Source organism: Etheostoma cragini, chromosome 20, assembly GCF_013103735.1.
Source record: "Etheostoma cragini isolate CJK2018 chromosome 20, CSU_Ecrag_1.0, whole genome shotgun sequence".
NCBI lineage: Eukaryota > Metazoa > Chordata > Actinopteri > Perciformes > Percidae > Etheostoma > Etheostoma cragini.
In genome coordinates this window covers 6,016,806-6,030,573 of record NC_048426.1, presented here as the reverse complement: position 1 = coordinate 6,030,573, position 13,768 = coordinate 6,016,806, and the positions used below count along the sequence as shown (strand labels likewise).

At 39.1% G+C, this 13,768-nt stretch overlaps 2 protein-coding genes across 6 annotated transcripts in view; both read left to right on the top strand.

Annotated features, from left to right (window-relative positions):
- nin (ninein (GSK3B interacting protein)) overlaps window positions 1-3,473 on the top strand; it is a 29,531-nt gene extending 26,058 nt beyond the window's left edge. For 3 of the 4 annotated variants that reach the window (XM_034857556.1, XM_034857557.1, XM_034857555.1), the window contains 2 exons: window positions 2,032-2,145; window positions 3,094-3,473. In XM_034857556.1, coding sequence (XP_034713447.1) covers window positions 2,032-2,145; window positions 3,094-3,309 — 330 coding nt within the window. In that variant the 3' untranslated portion in view covers window positions 3,310-3,473. Of the gene's footprint in view, window positions 1-603; window positions 1,906-2,031; window positions 2,146-3,093 lie in introns of those variants that run through there. The other variant, XM_034857558.1, reaches the window with a different exon arrangement.
- A 2,904-nt stretch (window positions 3,474-6,377) lies between these two features.
- sav1 (salvador family WW domain containing protein 1) lies at window positions 6,378-13,714 on the top strand. 2 transcript variants are annotated; one of them, XM_034857602.1, is made up of 6 exons: window positions 6,378-6,394; window positions 6,485-6,810; window positions 7,674-8,177; window positions 10,620-10,887; window positions 11,112-11,267; window positions 12,288-13,714. In XM_034857602.1, the coding sequence occupies exons 2-6, from the start codon at window positions 6,717-6,719 to the stop codon at window positions 12,499-12,501; spliced, it is 1,236 nt and encodes a 411-aa protein (XP_034713493.1). In that variant the 5' UTR covers window positions 6,378-6,394; window positions 6,485-6,716; the 3' UTR covers window positions 12,502-13,714. The 2 variants fall into 2 exon arrangements, with proteins under 2 accessions (XP_034713493.1, XP_034713492.1); XM_034857601.1 differs by having other exon boundaries at window positions 6,383-6,810.
- Window positions 13,715-13,768: the final 54 nt, after the last annotated feature.

The window sequence follows — 13,768 nt, the reverse complement described above, 5'->3', positions numbered from 1 at the left end:
CTGCAATGAAACAAAGAGTGAAAAATTTAAAGGGGTCTGAATACTTTCCGTACCCACTGTATATATATATATATATAGTGTGTGTGTATATATGTCATTCTTATAACAAAGTATGATACTTTTATCTATTTAAAGTAATTGTTCTCCTCGTCAGCTTAGAAAATTAGTTTAGTAAATTGATTAACAATTTCTGAAAAAGAGTACAATTTTTTAAGATGGCATAAACATTAAAGGAGTACTTCAGCAAATTATTATTGCACTTCAATAAAGGTGGGGGGACTTATGAGATTTTTTTTTTAAAGAAAGTTAAAAACTGAAGTAAGAAGAATCTCTTGACTTTTAGTCTCTATTGTATTTCCCATAATTCAACTGCTTGGTGTCTTTCAGTAGCCAAAAAAATTATGAAGTGCCCTTTTAACATTATAAATATGGTAAACACAAAAGAAGCTTATTTTACAATTTGATGTTTATGTTGTGAGAAATGAACCCACGTTTCCATAACAAACCTGTGTAAAGGCGTGTTAACTGACCAGGCCTGTGAGGTTTTTAGGATTAGAGGAGTGGGTAGAGCTGTGGTGAAGTGTTCCTGCCTTTTCTCTCCAGGGGCCGATGCCGGAGCAGCGGGCGGCTCACGCAGACAGCTACCGGCGGATCGGTGGATTGTAACACCAGCGTCTTTCCCTGCTCCTCACTTTAGCCTCTTTTGTTTCCTCTGAGACTGCTTCTTCTTTCTGCAGTCCTGCTCTTCCTCTATGTTTGGAGCTTGAAAAAATCTGACTGGCACACAATGCCATACTTTCCGCATCCTTATAGGAGATTGTGAATCAATGTGGTGCCTGATTCAAAAGGCATAAATGTGTAATTGTATTTCCCTGCTGCTAGGTGGCAGAAAAACACAGAAAAGGCTCCTGAGGTTTTTCCCAATGGGATCTGGACTAAAATGACATTGGAATCTTTATCAGATACACCATATCATATTTAACAACTACAAACATGGACTCGTTTCTTGATCATATTTGACTTTTATTAGGGTCCAACCCTTGGTGCATTAAGAACATTTTGTAGTTTGAATACAGGTCATCTTTTTAACACAAGGTGTATTTTTTTTTTTGGCAGTGTTCTGTAATGCCCTTGTACCATTTCTCATTGTCTGAGACAGGGTCTATACATCCTCAGAGGCTACATGTTGTGTGACAGCCTGCCTTGTGATCATCGAGGAGTGTTAAGTTGAGGTGAGGTTAGTGCCTAAGAGTCCTCTGAGCCTTTTCTAACAATCACGCCAACATGGAATTGTCAGGCGATGTTACAGTCTGTGTCCAGTTAAGATATTTGTTATTGAAGGTCCTAAGTTTTCAGTTTGACTATTGTTGTTTATGCCTGTAATTCATATTTGACACTTCAAGCTACCCATTTATGTAGTGTTCTGGTACTGTGTGTGTGTGTGTCTGTGTTTGTTGCTGTTTCAGTTGCTGCTGCACAACCAAAGGGAATCACATCTTTTTGGGTTATTTTTTATTTTAATTTTTTCTGGTCAAACACGTTGCGTAACTTTGAATGTTTATCTGGTATTTATTATTAGAAACCAAATCTTTGTTTGTCCCCACTAGTGATCTATTACTGTCATATCTGTCTCATGGTTTTTGAGTCATTTAGTGAATCTTCCTTATTTTTGCACCATGTATAGACTCAACTGTATTTTATTTATTTTGTTATTTATTTTAAAAAAATCATGTTAGGATTTATTTTATTTATGCATTAAATTATTTTTGTAGAAGTATCTGGAACACATGGCATAATTTTATACGTATTGATATTTTATTTATTTTTTAGTGTGGTGTCCTCTTTTTAGAAATGTACCAAAATCATTTAATGCTGACATGAAGATCAAATAAAGTTTCTAGCTCATAAGGCTCTGCATGTTGTTTGATTTTCTCATTCACATTTCTCAGTTCGTACCTTCTCAAAGGAAATACAATTCACACGCATCACATTTGCAGCAGTTTGTTGATATCCTCACTGTCTTCTCACCAGGATGAAAGGGAGAGGAAGATGAAGAATATGGCAGAACGTATGAGGGAAATTGAACTGTCTCTGCATAACGTCAAACTGCTGCTCAAAGAGAAGGTTGTTCAGCTGAAAGACCAGGTCAGTTCAAAATGCTCATCAGAAATCATTTCAGTGAGTTGTCTCTTAAGGAAAAAAAAAGTTAATTTAACATTTTCAAGAGATCGAACTTGGAATTGTCTTTCATAAATATCCACATTATTTTTTTAATTCCATTTTTACAGTGGAGAAACCAGTATGGAGTTGTTGTTTTTTTCCAAGAGGTTGTGATTTACAATATCTTTAGATATGTGATCCTTTGAGTCTGATTATGGGTATATAAAATTCTATATATATTACATTTTTGCACACTGTCATCAGTGTTTTATAAAAGACGCAACATTTCGGTCACAGACCTTGGTCAAGCATCACATGTATAATGTGAAACACACTTCTATATATAAAAGCCACAGGTTGTAATAACCAAACAAAGGGAAACCAAATCTTAATACACCCGGGACAACTGCCACATAACTGATTAAAATAACCTTCTGTAACAAGATTGTTGACAAAATCATAGAAATATTTGACAAGTAGAACTTAAATCTTAAGTAAAATAATATATAAAAGAGGAAAATGGAAACCAAATTTAAAATGAGATCATCCCAACAAGATGTTATTGTTCTCTTTCCTCTAGGAGGAAGATAAGTTTCTTACTGCCAACAAAACCTAGAGAAGATGTATCAAACGGTTGGATAAGAACACTTAAAATGTGGTTATTAAAGAATTGAGAACCAGATACTGTATGTACGGAGCTGATCATTTTAAAGTTTACACATTTTTGTGATACTGTATCTAAATGACTACACACGTATCTTTGGTCTTTCTGTAATGCAGTTTCTTTGCTGCATATCAGCTGATTAACAGTATGTATCAATACTGATACCAGCTAATACAGCCTAGTTTAATTTAAGTTCTCGTAGACTACAGTAAACCAGATTATATTATGGAATTATAAAATCCTTTATCATCTTTCTCTAACTTTTCCAGCTGCACAAGAACAGCAAAGCAGATGTGTTGATCAGTGACCTGTATGAGGAGAATACCCAGCTGATAAAAGCTCTGGAGAGAACCGAGCAGCGGCAGAAAATGGCAGAGAAGAAGAACTACCTACTGGAAGAGAAGATCTCCAGCCTGAACAAGATTGTGCGGGACCTAAACCCCTCGCCTCTTCCTCCACTACCATACCATTATAAATGCACATAATGCATCACCAAAAACACATAAAGATACTTAGGACATTAAAATCACTTGCCATGCCAAATGCAAGTGTCCAAAGTCACACATAAAGTGCACTGTTTATGTACTCAAAAGTCTTTTTACCAATACTTTTCATTGCTTCAACCATTGTACAATCAATGCAACTAAATGCACAAGAAAACACATTTCTGTTTAATGTCCTCTAGCATGTTTTGGCTTGTTAAAGCTGGAAATGTCATAGCAAGGATTTGTACCTATATGTTTCTTTGTCAAGCTTGTGTTATGTTGGACCTATGAAGAACCCAGTGTTTGGTTAGATTTTTAAAGAAAAAAAGGTGTTTTACAGTAAATTATAATTTTTTGAATTGTTTTTTTAAAAGCAGTACCTGTTCTTAGTAACGGAGTAAATATTTTACCATGATACCATATTTCTCTTTTGAGAAAGAGAAAAGCAATACTGAAGTGCACTTTTTACATAAGTGTTCTTTTTTCTGTTGTCAAAGAGATGAATTGTGTTAATCTGTCTTTCCTTCTCAAGTCCTTATGTAAAGAAGAAACCAACCTCTCAGTGGTATAATCATGGAAGCTGAACAGTCAAATAACCCACTGACCTTCTTAAAGTGTTTGCCTTTATGTTACACCTGAAGTCACATAAGTGAATGTCCAGTGGAAATCCTTGCAATTTAACTGCATTTGATTGAAATCAAATTGCAAAACAATGTATACAATTTTAAATGTAAAGCTGTGCCATTATGAATGTTTTAGATTGAAATGAAGGACCTTGTCTTTATAATGAGAACCAAGCACTAAAGCTGCAAACAGGGTATAAATGAGATGATGTCTGGTTGGATTTCTTACTGGATTGATTGTTTGTTCTGTGCTGCTACAGGTTCATCGGCCTATTAATGTTTATGGACTAAGTAGATTTTATCTTAAGTGTTGTGTTGTACATGCTTATGTATTATATTTGATGTTCCTTTATACTTCACAACATTTCAGAAGTACAAATTTGACCCTTCACTGCATTTATTTAACAGCTAATAGTTTTTTTTTTATTGTGTTTCACAATATTTAAGTTTTGCTTATGTGTAAATTAGTGAACAATAATTGTGTATATATACTGTATGTATACATATAAGTATACATCACTGACGGGCCATTCTGCAAAGTGCATTTTTTTATGTACGTTGCAACATAATGTAATGTTTTATAACATGTTTTGTGTAGAATTTATGTACTTCAGTAATATTGCCATTTGGATACTTGCATATATCTAATATTACTTTATACTTTTACTCCACTACATTTCAGATTAATTTTTTTTTACTCTACACTTTAACATAGTATTACACTATATACACTTTCCACAATATTTTACATACATACATGAACATAAGCATCTGATATATAGTGAAATAAGTATTTGAACACGCTGCTATTTTGCAAGTTCTCCCACTTAGAAGTCATGGACGGGTCTGAAATTATCATCGTAGGTGCATGTCCACTGTGAGAGCCATAATCTAAAAAAGAAATACAGAAATTACAGTAGGATTTAATAACTATTTGTATGATACAGCTGCAAATAAGTATTTGAATACCTGAGAAAATCAATGTTAATATTTGGTACAGTAGCGTTTGTTTGCAATTCCAGAGGTCAAACATTTCCTGTAGTTTTTCATCAGGTTTGCACCCACTGCAGAAGGGATTTTGGCCACTCCTCCACACAGATCTTCTCTAGATCAGTCAGGTTTCTGGGCTGTCGCTGAGAAACACAGAGTTTGAGATCCCTCCAAAGATTCTCTGTTGGGTTTAGGTCTGGGGACTGGCTAGGCCACGCCAGAACCTTGATATGCTTCTTCTAGAGCCACTCCTTGGTTCTCCTGGCTGTGTGCTTCTGGTCATTGTCATGTTGGAAGACCCAGCCTCAACCCATCTTCAATGCTCTAACTGAAAGAAGGAGGTTGTTCCCCAAAATCTCGCAATACATGGTCCCGGTCATCCTCTCCTTAATACAGTGCAGTCAACCTGTCCCATGTGCAGAAAAACACCCCCAAAGCATGATGGTACCACCCCCATGCTTCACATCAGGGATGGTGTTCTTGGGATGGTACTCCTCATTCTTCTTCCTCCAAACACAGTTAGTGGAATTATGACCAAAAAGTTCTATCTTGGTCTCATCTGATCACATGACTTTCTCCCATGATTCCACTGGATCCTCCAAATGGTCATTGGCAAACCTTAGACGGGCCTTGACATGTGCTGGTTTAAGCAGGGGAACCTTCCGTGCCATGCATGATTTCGAACCATGAAATCTTAGTGTACTACCAACAGTAACCATGGAAACGGTGGTCCCAGCTTTTTTCAGGTCATTGACCAGCTCCTCCCGTGTAGTTCTGGGCTGATTTCTCACCTTTCTTAGGATCATTGAGACCCGACAAGGTGAGATCTTGCATGGAGCCCCAGTCCGAGGGAGATGACAGTCATGTTTGTAGCTTCTTCCATTTTTTAGTGATTGCTCCAACAGATTTCAGACCCCTCCATGATTTCTAACTTGCAAAATAGCAGGGTGTTCAAATACTTATTTTCCTCACTGTATGATAGTGTTACCAATATGATACCCAGCTCAACCGATCTACTACAACACTAAAGTTTAGCTTACGTATGTAGGCTACTTTTGATATTTGTATTACATTCTGTTTCTATTTATGTGCTTTTACTTGTGGGACATTTTTAATGAAGTCTTTTTACTTGAAATTAGCAATGTATTCAGTGTGGTCTTGCCACTTTGACTGTACTCATAGTGTGAATATAATTGAGTTAACCGGACCCACAGAAAGAAAACAATTTCATGTTCTCAGTTTAAAATCAAAACCAACATAGTTGTTACTTTTCTGTTAAATATGTGTGTTATATCGATGAACTGTGCAGCTCAGTTGTCAACATTATGTATCCGCGTGCAGAGGGCGAGTTACCAGGTGGGCAGGACCGTAACGTTACAGTAATCGTTCCCAGTAAGGACCAGCGGTGAGAGTGACACGTTACAATTCCCAGTAAGGACCAGAGAAGGGTCTGCAACGTTACAGTAGCTATCTATTCCCAGTAAGGACCAGCGGTGAGAGTGTAACGTTACAGTAGCTAACTATTCCCAGTAAGGACCAGCGGTGAGAGTGTAACGTTACAGTAGCTAACTATTCCTAGTAAGGACCAGAGGAGGGAGTGGAATGCTGCTCAGTGCGGACTGGACCACAGGAGGAAAGAGTCACCCAGTAGCTCAAGTTAGCTGGCTAACTTGCTGCTAGCCAATCTAAAGCTGAAAATGTTTACTTTCCGTGCTTTGCAAACTCAACGGGATGGTTGCAGAGCCGAAGGGTTATGCCATGACATTTGTTGTTGATGTTTCCGAGCCTTGAGTTATGCTCTCACGAAAGAAAAGTAAAAACGAAGCGTCGAAACCAGCCGAGGTACACGGGAAATATGTGAAGAAGGAAACGTCGCCGCTCCTGGGAAGTAAGCGCAACAAGTTAACCAGCTAGCCAAAGTTAGCGACAGTTAGCCAGCTAGCGATACTTAACTTTCGTGTCAATAAGTAGCAAGCTATTAATAGCCAACGTGTTTGTGTGAATGTGTGAAAACCTGTTGCCATATTGTGACATACAAACGTACAACTGTTTAATCGCGTTGTTGTATACCGTAAACAAATTACAACCTGGTAGTTAACGAGCTAGCCAGCTAAATCATCAGCTAGCTAGCTACATTAACACCAGCTGTAGCGTCAAGGGAAAGTTGAGAGATACTGGTAACTAACGTTACTAATTCAAAACTAACCTGTTTCCTTTATTTGCAACTGATTCCTGGGCTACATGTGGATAGTTTACTGAAATCAGATTAGCTAAATTAGCTTCCAATTCGGCTTACATTGCTGAGCGACGGATCCTCCGTTTTTTGCACACATTACTGTTGTAAAAGCGTTTTAGACATTTTGGGTAAATCATTAACTGTTCGAAATCCACTTAGAAATTTGTCAAAGCTTTATTCTGTTTGTGTAAATGCTATTAAAAGAGATTTCACATTTTTTTCACATTGGACCAGGTCTAGAACAAAAAACAAAATTCCAGGACTTGTCTACAAAAATCACTATTTCTAGACTTGTCAAATCAGGATTAGGTTATAACCAGAGAAGCTAAAGATTCTTTAAAACAACGTTTTGGTCAGTCGCTTTGACATGTAGTGGAGTAAGGAACTACTCAAGTGTAGTGTGGTAAAAGTACCTTCAAACTGTACATAAGCATAGTAAGTACTTAGGTACAACTGCTGTGTTCATGTGTTGACTGATATTGACATTTGCACTTGCCTTGTTTACCTGGTTGCAGCTCTTATGCCATCATTCATCCGTCATGGACCCACTATTCCCAGACGCACAGAGGTCCCTCTGCCAGATATGGGGCCCTCTGCCTACCCTGTGGCACCCGCCCGGGAGCCAGTGGTGTCCCGCAACAAGAGCTTTCTCCGTGCCCCTGTGCAGAGGCCTCCTCATGAGGTGGCCCGCAGAGAGAGCCACCGCATGTCAGCACCTCCATACCTGCCTCGCAGCCAGGGAGACCTGTCTCACGAGTACGGAGGCTCCTCACAGTCCTTCCTCACAGACGTGAGCCCCATGTCTGAGAATGGAGATGCCGCCCGGTATTACTACCCCTCTGAACCTTATTATGACAACCAGCAGCACCAACAGCAGCAGCAGCAGCATCAACAACGCCAGCCCAGGAGGGTCCCAGACCGCTTTCCTGAGGACTATAGATACTATGATCACAATGAACACAACTTCCAAAGACTTCCACAACAACACACTCCTCCAGCTCAAAGCAGACCTCCTTCAGGTAACCAAGGTGTTTTGATTCTCACTTTTAACAGAATTAGTTTATATATTTCTTCTTTATAAGAAAGTCAACAAGTGGCGGTGGCAAGAAGTTGGAAGCAAAAAAAGGTTCAAAATGTGACAAAGATCAGGAACTCCATTATTGAACTGCAGATATAGTTTTGGAAAGTACAGGGCAAGCAGGCATAGTCTCTTGAGGGACTAAATCAGTATGGCTTTTCTTTGCAAAATTTTGAGCCATAAAAGTGTGTGAAGATGAGTAAGCAGGTCTACAACTTTTCAGATTGGTCCTTTGGGGAAATTTTCAGGATGACTTTGCTTTTTTATGGCTAGCAAGAAAATTTTAGTAGCGGTACTAATGTATGATTGCTTTTTGAAATGTCAAAGTATTATGTACTGGTTTTGGACCATACATAGGCCACTGTGAAAGGAACGCAATCCATTGGTTGTCACTGAAGAGCTCAAAAGTGCATTTTTTATTTCAGTTTTCCAGAGAGATTCATTTTTTTAAATGACTGCTCTTTATTGTAAACATTAGTATGATGTAAGTGTGTAATTTCCACAAGATTAAATGCTTTGGGGGGGGGTCACAGGAATTTTCCAACCCACTCCAAACGATAGAGAACCTTTTATTATGTGGCTGACTTGTCAATGTCGTGTATAGGGTTTAGTATTTTGTCAGGCCCGTCTAGCGCATGTCTCGGAGCCTTGTTTGCACTGAAGTTAAACAAGCATTAGGGGCTCTGCATTTTTCATCTCTGTTTGCAGAATATTTCTGCCAGCAAACTAGCAATTTGCAGAGCGCCCCCAGTCAAATGTCTCAGCTTCAGACTGTTTGCTTCTATGAATTATCTGTGTACGTAGATACATTGCACGTGTAAGGTTAATGCACTAAGTGGTAAGCAGAGTTGTTTTGAACGAGTCACACACCTCAGCTCATCCAGCTGATGCATCCATTTTAACAGGAATTGCGAAATGTTTGTTCTGTAAAAAAATCACTTGTTTTACAAAAAATGGCATTAAAGGAAAAAAGATGCAGTTTGAAATTATACGAGATATATATATATATATATATATATATATATATATATATATATATATATATATATATATATTTGTTGAGATTTTTATATATTTTGTTTAGAAAATATCTGGTAATTTACTAGCCTTTATTTTTAAATAGAAATGGTTAATAACTGTATTAACACCATTTGCACCATGTAGTTTCACCATTTGTTTTTTGTTGTTGAGCACACCAAATCTTCATGAGCATTTGATTAGTTTGTCGAGTGCATTATCATCCCCATTTTTGAAATTTATGTTTATGTACAAAAATGTATTGTGAAAATGCTTACTTAGTATATCTTAGTTTATACTTTTTGCTTTAAAGTTGTTGATCACTTTTCATTTATACTTTTCTTGATCACTGACTCCATTTTAATCAGGTAACCCACTTAATTTCTTTAGTACAAGTACTGCATCACCAGTTGTAAATGTAGTAGTCTACTCTCGACTGGAGCCAGTGAAATTCCTGTGATGCATTGAGCTTTAGATCTGCAGTGAGTGTGGCTCTCTGCCATTTTTCTGAGGAAAAGGGCAAAGATGATGATGATGATGATGATGAGGTGGAGGAGGAGGAGTGCATTTTTGCGGAGCACTTGCACATTCCGTCCCTTCACTCAGCAGCTTCAAAAAGTTCCAGTTCTGTTGCTGTCACTCTTGTGCAGAATTTATCAGATTGTAGCTGCCATTTTGCTGAGATTCTTTGTGCATTCTGCTGTGTTTTCAACCCTTTCTGGGTCCCTCCAGGCTCATTTGGTTTTGAGTCATGATAGCGCTCACTCAGTCTAACTCATCCACACAGCTGTTTGATCAACATTCCTTGCTGACATTATTCACCAATAAAAGTACAGGATGTGTTGAATAAAAGCACTATGCTGTCTGCTCTTAGAGAGTGTTTGGAAGTTCAGCGGTTTGTTCTCTTCCGGTGAACGCTCCTGTGTATATGTCTGGCCATGCAGAGATCTCTGCCTTCCTGTCCAAACGTAACAACACTCCCATTTCCTACCATTCATCAGATGATGTCGGTCAGAATAAGATGATCTGTCACAACAGGCAAAACAGTCAGAACAGTAAAGCACTCCTGTCCACAACCACTGCAATACTTAGAACTGCATTCCTGCTTCAAGTAGTGATTCATTGCATTCCTCCCATATCCCGATCTATATAATGTTGCCACATCAGAATGTTGTTTTTAAAGGCTGTACATCCCACTCTTTCAAATGACATTTTCCCACACATGCTGTTTTTAAGAAATTTCCCAACATACTTTTTCTTTCCCAGCGGAGCTGTTAGCTGGCAGCTGCCCTGCTGTATGTTTGGTCAGACATCTCTCCCTATCCCTCTTGGTTTCTAAAAAAAAAAAAATTTTTGTTTTCCTCAGGCATAGGTCGAATACAGGCCAAGTCCCTTGGGAACCTCTCCAGTCTCGGAGAGGACCTCCCCCTTCCGGGCGGCTGGACCGTTGACTGGACCATCCGTGGCAGGAAGTACTACATTGACCACAACACAAACACTACACACTGGAGTCACCCTCTGGAGAGGGAAGGGCTCCCTCCAGGCTGGGAAAAGGTGGAGTCGGCTGAGTTTGGGGTCTACTATGTGGATCACATCAACAAGAGGGCACAGTATCGACACCCCTGTGCTCCGAGGTACACTATGTCAATGTAGAAAGAGAGAGATTTTGTGTTTTTATAGAGCCAAATTGTTTCACTTCCACTTATTTATCTCTTCCACACAGCCCTTAATGCCACTAAATCCTGGAGCAATGAACACACACACAAACAAGTTTACATTATTTATAGTTTTCTGAGTTGTCCAAATTCACAGAGATTATATAAGGCATACGTGCTAGACTATACTCTTTTTGTTCCAGTGTACCTCGCTATGATCAGCCTCCACCATTACCGCCTCCTGTGACCTATCAGCCACGCCCTGCGGAGAGAAACCAGCCGGTGCTGGTGCCAGCTAACCCGTACCACACAGCAGAGATCCCAGACTGGCTGCAGGTGTACGCCCGTGCCCCACTCAAGTGTGTACTATTATGTGTACTCCATACAGTATACTATTACTTTTCGTCGCTTTACGTGAAATGTCAGTGTATTTTCTTATACAAAGTTACTTAGTCCGACGCAATGGTCATTAGGAGCACCAATGTACCAGGTGTGACATGCTCAACTTTCACTTTACATTGTTCATTGTTAGCAAATCACCCAAATACAAAGCACATTGCGTGTATTCTTAAGGTCTTAAATATATGTTAAATGAATTTCTTACTATGTAAAACATTTGCAAAACTTTAATTTCGATTGTTAAAATCCAACCTGCACATCAGCATGTGTTCTTCCTCTCCTCTTCTTTTAAATCTTTCTATCTTTTCCACCAAATATTAATATGTGTAACTCTCTGAAGTCAGCTCAAATGTTATTGGGCTTGTGGCCAGTTTTCTTTTTAGTTTTTTCGTAGTAGCCTACTGCTAAAAAAAGAAAGAAGCAATGTGCAGCAGAGTGCTGCTTTGTAGGTGTGTAAGTGTTTATTTGTGCTTTGGAACATAACTGGTGTGAAACTTTAAAAAAAATTACGTTTTACTCCTCCGATTCGTGGCTTTGTTCGAAGCTTCCTGTCTTCATAGACTCTCTAGCTCACTTGACCGCTGCTGCTTGCTCGACCACCGCTTCCCAAATTTGAATGCTGTGTGTTCCCAAACAGTAAGCGGTACTCCCTACATATTATACCTTTTTAAGAAGAAATTGTAGTACAGAGATGCTAAACAGGTTTTATGTAATTTGGTGACACTGGCACCAATACATAGTTTGTCAGGAAGTTCCCACAAGTTTATTTTTTAACTTTAAAATGTTGCACTCTGTTTGTACTGTATCTTGGTCGCATTGGAAAGAACTTCCAAATATCAGTATCAGTTTCAGCCACAGAAATTCAGTAACGGTCGGGCAGTAGTTGGTAGAATAAGAGGTACAAATATTACAGGCATGTCGTCCAACACTTCACAAAGTACCTTTTTACAGTACCATAAATATCTTCCCCTTTACATCAGGTATGACCACATCTTGAAGTGGGAGTTGTTCCAGCTGGCGGACTTGGACACGTATCAGGGAATGCTGAAGCTGCTCTTTATGAAGGAGCTGGAACACATTGTCAAATCCTACGAGGCGTACCGGCAGGCGCTGCTGTCTGAGGTGGAGGCTCGCAAACAGCGGCAGCAGTGGTACGCCCAGCAGCCCAACAAGAACTTCATTGGGAACATGTGATGTGTATGCGCAGCGGGGACGTCTCGCTGCCACACCTCTCTGAGGTTTCCACAGTTTGGGAGCGGTCAGGGTCTCTTTTGAAATCACGATTGACTCTTAATTGCCTCTTTACCAAATACATCTGTGCCTTCGCTTGATCCAAATATATCAGCCAGGAAGTCAAGACCCGCATTGGCTGGGGCCCCGTCCCCTCCACGTGACACTCAATTTATGAATGGCCTCGTGACTGGAAAAAAACCCCACTCCAATGAAGAAGTAGAGCCTATAATGTGCTACTTCTGGGGAGACTGCTTGTGGTGCCATTTACAGCCTTCGCCCTGACAATGGAAATGCTGTATAGATTTCTGTTTAAGACTGAGGCAAACAGAATCTCAAAAACTATGGCTCTTTGTTCAAAAACATGAGATTGTGCCTTTTTTATTCAAATAAAACGCAGCAATCTTTATACACTAGCTACTCCGTCATTTCTTTCCATTGGAGAAAATGGCAGGCAGCTTCTTCTAATTTGTTTCTGTATGAAATACTTCATAACTATTTTTTTCCTCTGCTGTGATACCCTCTTAAACTAAAACCACACTCTTTCCATTAAACAAAATGTGTGCATTGCTGTCTTTTTTTTATGACATATCCTTTATAAGACAATCCACCAAAAGTTTAACAGATATTTAAGTTTTGCTATGATACACGTCTTTATTTAAAGACCTTTTGTTGGATGAAAGCATCACATTTTGATGCAGTGGTTTGAGCATCTCTTGGCTCTAGGCATTACTGTAAGTCAGGAATATTCTCGTGTGTGTATAATGAAACAAATAAGCTACTGGAACTTTATAAAACACTTCAGAACACTCATTAAATTTGCCGAACAAGTACATTTCAACGTGTCCTTGTTTGGTTCTTTCTGGATGGTTCTTGCCTCGGTAATGCCTTATGTTATGGACTGGCACGTCTCATCTGCCGAAGGAGTGCAGTTTCTTGGAGGCGTATTCTATTGATCACTAATCAATCCGCTTAAGCCATTTTAGGATACTCCGAAATGTTTTGGACTGGAAGTTTTGTCCTGTAAAGACAGGTGCTAGCTTCCAATCAATTATCTCACTAAGGTGAAAAAGACTTCAAAAATGTCCAACGAAAGCTATTTTTCACAGTTAAATACAAAGCGTTTAACAGGACCTGTTTATGGGAGTGACTATGCATTCAACATTTCTGAATGTCCTAAAAGGGTTTCTGGTTGGGTAACAGTGGCATAAGTTAAATAACCTTCTCTTCA

Bases quoted from the DNA above. Each gene is read 5' to 3' on its own strand.
- sav1 (XM_034857602.1), top strand. From the start codon at position 6,717: ATGCTCTCACGAAAGAAAAGTAAAAACGAAGCGTCGAAACCAGCCGAG. The intron at 8,178-10,619 runs GTAACCAAGGTG...TGTTTTCCTCAG, and splicing joins TCAAAGCAGACCTCCTTCAG to GCATAGGTCGAATACAGGCC. The intron at 10,888-11,111 runs GTACACTATGTC...TTTTTGTTCCAG, and splicing joins CGACACCCCTGTGCTCCGAG to TGTACCTCGCTATGATCAGC.